This window comes from Drosophila guanche, unplaced genomic scaffold (assembly GCF_900245975.1).
Source record: "Drosophila guanche unplaced genomic scaffold, DGUA_6, whole genome shotgun sequence".
In the NCBI taxonomy this organism is placed as follows: Eukaryota; Metazoa; Arthropoda; class Insecta; order Diptera; family Drosophilidae; genus Drosophila; species Drosophila guanche.
Genome location: NW_022995828.1, coordinates 10,210 through 16,700, shown reverse-complemented (window position 1 = coordinate 16,700; position 6,491 = coordinate 10,210). Strand labels below are relative to the sequence as shown.

Here is a 6,491-nt window from a genome sequence, read left to right as displayed (position 1 = left end):
CGGCACAGTACCTGAGTACACAGCCGGGAACTCCGTCAGGGCCCGGTGAAAATACGAGCTTAACTAATTGAAGTTCATGAAGTAAGGAGCCTTCATTAAACATTACATTAAACATACCATTCGACCTTGGTAAACTATATGGATACATATGATGACCTGGGTAGCTTTCCTGGGAATAGGTGGTTTGAAAAAATTGTGAAAAAAGATCGGCGATTGCCTGATCATGGTTTGCCGACATATTCAAAAATGATAGCGAGGATGGATGCGCGGACGTTCTACGCTTACTGTTTACAAAGCTGTAAAAGTGTTTAGGGTCCTGTGAAAAACGTATCCTGCATCGAAGGAGGTAGTTCCTATAGCATTGAACATTAAGAACAGTGCAATTTAACCGAGATATTAAGTAATTAGAAAGAGAAGGGGGGGAACCAACTTCTTGAGATTTTTTAAATAGTCTTGATTTTAGGTTCTTTAGACTGGATAACTCTTTGGCGAACGAAGGAGGTTTCACAGATCTAGTCGGACATGAAAGTGGGACACACGTGTCCTGTTTGTGCCTTCAATGACGTCAGTGCACGAGTACAGAGCGTACCAATCAATATTCCTAATTAAGCAATTGAGCTTCGTAAACTCGGCTTTACGAAAGCAGCGGACGCGTTCAGATAGCCTACCCGCACGATCCGATACAATAGGTCCAATATTTACAGACACTTCGAAAGTAGGATCATAGCAGTCTTCAGGTATAGTGAGCGGGAGTGCTCGTGTTAACAACGCTACGGTCGGATCCGAGACAAATCACAGAGCCGCCAATCCCACTAAAAGCAATCTCCTGCATGGATCCATTTTGCATTCATTGTTTTTTTGGGAGGGAGGAGGGCTGCGTTCTGCTGGGTTCCGCGCGTAACAGGCTTTGGCTTGGTGTCGCATGGGCCACTTGATGGTGCAGTCAGATGGTGCAAAAAACATTTTTTTTTCTTTTTTTTCTGGACGTGCATGATCGGAGGAGGAGGACAATCAACGAAATAAGCGCCGACAACTTTGATAAAACCAATATCTGCAGGAAAGAAACCAGAACGGTCGTTTGTCTATACATTTGAGTATTATAACTCATATAAATATGTGTACATTAATGGAAACCCATGAAACGATACCCTTTGCATATTCCGCAGTTTGAAAATATGACAGAGAATTTGCATATGGCTGAGAATAACATCTGCAGACTTCTTTAGTTTGCGCCCGTTGCAAAGTTGTAAAACGGCGCCTCCAAGCACCCTTCCTATTCAACATTGGCTAGTTTCGAGCCCAGATTGTCGCCATCGCCCCTTGGCACGACCCTGTGGAGCAGTACTTGGTCCAAAAAGGAAAACAACTTAAAACATTTTGTTAACAGCCCAGTCGGGTCTGTGTATTGGCGACATGAAGATACTGGCGTTCAAATAAGTTAAATAAATTAAAAATGCAAATAAATTCAATATAATCTCATTAATCTATAATAATTGTTTCCCTTTATGCCGTTTGATGACCTTAAGCCCTTAAACCATTTTCTATCTGTTCGTTTTTTCTGGCTTAAGCAATGTTTTTAATTCTGGAGTTAAAAGCTTATCTCGATTTGATAGAACATTTTAATACGAATTTATTTTAGGTCGAATTTTTCTGATACACTTTATATTATAAAACTGTAGAATGTTGTTTGTTTTAAGCAGTACATCTTTTGAATAAGTAACTGCGCGCGTTCTTATCGTCCACGACACCGATACATCGAGTGGAGATACCAATAGGTTAAGTAGATCACTAAGAACTATCGATAGTCGGGAAATCAAGACACTTCGATTTACTCAGCGTGCGGACCGGTAGTATACAAAAGGAAGTAATAAAAAGTATAAAAAAGTATAATAACTGACTGAGAAACCAAGTTTGTGTCCATTTCTCGGTTTTCTATGGGCCTTTTACTAAACGGAGTTCAAGTTGGCTGTGCTAATGCAATCATTTTTCACTCACATTCAAAGTGTTAAACAGTTAAGAAAAAACTTAATAAAAACACATCGAAAATTTCAAAAATCTGTGCGTACAAAACCTAAAGGTAAGCGAGATGCTTGGAAATATACAAGTTTTTCTGAAGTTTTGACAGTCTTTTAGACCATGTCTTTGCGACGAAGCATAAGGATTGAGCTTGCTGCCAGGGCTGCCGCCGCCACCCGGAATGAAACTAGTAGCGCCGTCCAGCGTACTGCAACCCACCGCATAAGGAATCGGCGTGCTGCCACCGCTATCCGAAATGCTACTAGTAGCGCCGTACAACGGCCACGGGGCGGTGGCCCCAGGGGACGTCTTCTCCGTGAGCTAAAAGAAATAATGCTCAATCCAACGGACGGTTGCCATGTGGAGTTCGTTGAAGACGATATAACCCACTGGCACTGCATTATTCTCGGCCCTTCCAATTCTCCCTATGAGGGAGGGCACTTTAAATTAGATGTATTATTTCCGGATAACTACCCGCATGTCCCGCCTCATGTACAATTTACGACTCAGATTTACCACTGCAACATCACCAGTGGCGGCCAGTTTTCCGATGGTATGTCCAGGCATAACATACTATCGGACATCTGGTCGCCTATCTTGACTGCAGATAAAGTTCTCCTATCGATCATGTCGCTGCTAGCAGATCCCAATCCTGACGACCCCATGGAAATCGTAGTTGCCAACATGTACAAGAGGGACCGAGAGCAGCACGACCGAGTCGCCAGAGAGTGGACCACACTCTACGCCATGCCATAAGTTCTATTTTGATAAGCATGCACATAATGCACAGTAACACCACCCAGAAATTCATACCCATATTCATACAAATATCAGAATTCTTATGACAATTCCCTGAAGATCTTTAACAAAAACTATATCGTGTGTTCCACGTTAGCATTCTCTTCTGAAGATTGTTACATATATACATGAAAGTGGTTAACAAAATATATTACAAATCTGTGGCCTCTTTCAAAAGCAATGTTGTCTGATTAAATGGTGGTCTCCAAAATTTTAAAAAGGTACGAGGTACGGTACCCAGTAAGAAATCTGTACCTTATTTACTCTTCGAGTACCGGGTATAAAAAAGGTACTGAGAACCGTGTTGAGTGGTTTAATTGTCGCCTATATACTGTAACAACAACTGGAGATATATCCGAAATTTATCTGCAATGTTAAGGCTATTTCCTTACAAATTTTAATTTTGCCTTGATTTACACATAGTTTTCATAAAATGAAATGAATTGGATTGAAATCAGCTGTCAAAGAATAAATAATGTAGATTTTTAATCGAATAGATTTCATCCAATTCTAATTACAATTTCCGAATGTCTGGACGTTGATATGCAATGACTGCACCATCAAGTGGCCCATGCGACACCAAGCCAAAGCCACGCAGCCCTCCTCCCGCCCAACCGACCGAGGGGCGCTGCCGCATGACGCGCGGCGCGATTAACCGAACCGGTCGCGAGCATGCAGGAAAGATAGATGTTAGATAGATGGATTCGAGGAAAATATCGAGCAAGTATAGCTAAGCAAGCAAAACTATCGAAGTCAGAAACAAGACAAAGCTAAAATGAAACTAACTACGGGAGAGGTAGGCTAGTATAAGAGATTTAAGAAGAGGAAGAGAGTTAGTCGAGGATATAATGTGATAGAGGGAATTATAATCAAAGCATAAGACCCTAAAGGGTTCGTGCAAGGCATAATTCGATCTGCACAGTGGAAGGAACAAAGGAATATAGTTTCTAGTGGGTCTAATGGGAATCGTAAAGTTTACGCGGCTCAACAAGTCAGGGCTGTCTACATCCCCCTTGATCAAGTTGTGCATAAAAATTACACCAAGCATTTTTCTACGACTAACTAAGGATGGAAGATTTATTAAAAGAAGTCTACTACGGTAGGATGGCAGTCTCACAGTTGCATCCCAGTTGAGGCCCCGTGAAAAGTAAGGGGCCTAAATGGCTACTCCAGAAGTAACCATAACAGGTAAAGATAAGGAGTTTTTGAAAAGAACCCTTTGAGACCTGGAACACAGGTAGCTAGAAACCCATCTCAAAAGATTGGGCGGAAACCCTAGAAGGTCGAGCTTTTGTGCAATAAGAGAATGGTTTACACAATCGAATGCCTTACTAAAGTCAGTGTAAATAACATCCGTCTGCAAGTTACCTTGGAATCCTTTATTGACAACGGAAGTGAACTCTAAAAGAATAGTGGTTGTTGATAGTCGCCGTATAAATCCGTGCTGAGCTGGAGATATAAGTGATTTGCAGAGATGCTGCAAGTGCGGATAACTTAGATATACCTCTATAGTTTTTAGCGTCAGACTTGCTACCTTTCTTATGGAGAGGAATTATAAAAGATTCCTTCCAGATGGGGGGAAAGCTAGAAGAATGGATGGATAGAGTGAATAGTTTAAGCAAGGGTTTTAAGGTCCGCACAGAGACTCGGCACAGTACCTGAGTACACAGCCGGGAACTCCGTCAGGGCCCGGTGAAAATACGAGCTTAACTAATTGAAGTTCATGAAGTAAGGAGCCTTCATTAAACATTACATTAAACATACCATTCGACCTTGGTAAACTATATGGATACATATGACCTGGGTAGCTTTCCTGGGAATAGGTGGTTTGAAAAAATTGTGAAAAAGATCGGCGATTGCCTGATCATTGTTTGCCGACATATTCAAAAATGCTACGCTTACTGTTTACAAAGCTGTAAAAGTGTTTAGGGTCCTGTGAAAAACGTATCCTGCATCGAAGGAGGTAGTTCCTATAGCATTGAACATTAAGAACAGTGCAATTTAACCGAGCTATTAAGTAATTAGAAAGAGAAGAGGGAGACCCAACTTCTTGAGATTTTTTAAATAGTCTTGATTTTAGGTTCTTTAGACTGGATAACTCTTTGGTGAACCAAGGAGGTTTCACAGATCTAGTCGAACATGAAAGTCGAACACACGTGTCCTGTTTGTGCCTTCAATGACGTCAGTGCACGAGTACAGACCGTACCAATCAATATTCCTAATTAAGCAATTGAGCTTCGTAAACTCGGCTTTACGAAAGCAGCGGACGCGTTCAGATAGCCTACCCGCACGATCCGATACAATAGGTCCAATATTTACAGACACTTCGAAAGTAGGATCATAGCAGTCTTCAGGTATAGTGAGCGGGAGTGCTCGTGTTAACAACGCTACGGTCGGATCCGAGACAAATCACAGAGCCGCCAATCCCACTAAAAGCAATCTCCTGCATGGATCCATTTTGCATTCATTGTTTTTTTGGGAGGGAGGAGGGCTGCGTTCTGCTGGGTTCCGCGCGTAACAGGCTTTGGCTTGGTGTCGCATGGGCCACTTGATGGTGCAGTCAGATGGTGCAAAAAACATTTTTTTTTCTTTTTTTTCTGGACGTGCATGATCGGAGGAGGAGGACAATCAACGAAATAAGCGCCGACAACTTTGATAAAACCAATATCTGCAGGAAAGAAACCAGAACGGTCGTTTGTCTATACATTTGAGTATTATAACTCATATAAATATGTGTACATTAATGGAAACCCATGAAACGATACCCTTTNGGCACGACCCTGTGGAGCAGTACTTGGTCCAAAAAGGAAAACAACTTAAAACATTTTGTTAACAGCCCAGTCGGGTCTGTGTATTGGCGACATGAAGATACTGGCGTTCAAATAAGTTAAATAAATTAAAAATGCAAATAAATTCAATATAATCTCATTAATCTATAATAATTGTTTCCCTTTATGCCGTTTGATGACCGTAAGCCCTTAAACCATTTTCTATCTGTTCGTTTTTTCTGGCTTAAGCAATGTTTTTAATTCTGGAGTTAAAAGCTTATCTCGATTTGATAGAACATTTTAATACGAATTTATTTTAGGTCGAATTTTTCTGATACACTTTATATTATAAAACTGTAGAATGTTGTTTGTTTAAGCAGTACATCTTTTGAATAAGTAACTGCGCGCGTTCTTATCGTCCACGACACCGATACATCGAGTGGAGATACCAATAGGTTAAGTAGATCACTAAGAACTATCGATAGGCGTGAAATCAAGACACTTCGATTTACTCAGCGTGCGGACCGGTAGTATACAAAAGGAAGTAATAAAAAGTATAAAAAAGTATAATAACTGACTGAGAAACCAAGTTTGTGTCCATTTCTCGGTTTTCTATGGGCCTTTTACAAAACGGAGTTCAAGTTGGCTGTGCTAATGCAATCATTTTTCACTCACATTCAAAGTGTTAAACAGCTAAGAAAAAACTTAACAAAAACACATCGAAAATTTCAAAAATCTGTGCGTACAAAACCTAAAGGTAAGCGAGATGCTTGGAAATATACAAGTTTTTCTGAAGTTTTGACAGTCTTTTAGACCATGTCTTTGCGACGAAGCATAAGGATTGAGCTTGCTGCCAGGGCTGCCGCCGCCACCCGGAATGAAACTAGTAGCGCCGTCCAGCGTACTGCA

The 6,491-nt window shown here is 41.1% G+C and overlaps 1 protein-coding gene across 2 annotated transcripts; it reads left to right on the top strand.

Annotated features, from left to right (window-relative positions):
• The first annotated feature begins 1,961 nt into the window (after window positions 1-1,961).
• On the top strand, window positions 1,962-2,854 carry LOC117591613 (ubiquitin-conjugating enzyme E2 D4-like). 2 transcript variants are annotated; one of them, XM_034284923.1, is made up of 2 exons: window positions 1,962-2,077; window positions 2,134-2,854. In XM_034284923.1, exon 2 carries the CDS (start codon window positions 2,137-2,139, stop codon window positions 2,770-2,772), a length of 636 nt encoding a protein of 211 aa, XP_034140814.1. In that variant the 5' UTR covers window positions 1,962-2,077; window positions 2,134-2,136; the 3' UTR covers window positions 2,773-2,854. The 2 variants fall into 2 exon arrangements, with proteins under 2 accessions (XP_034140814.1, XP_034140813.1); XM_034284922.1 differs by having other exon boundaries at window positions 2,126-2,854.
• Window positions 2,855-6,491: the final 3,637 nt, after the last annotated feature.

Excerpts from the sequence above, each read along its gene's own strand:
- LOC117591613 (XM_034284923.1), top strand. The coding sequence starts at position 2,137 with ATGTCTTTGCGACGAAGCATAAGGATTGAGCTTGCTGCCAGGGCTGCC.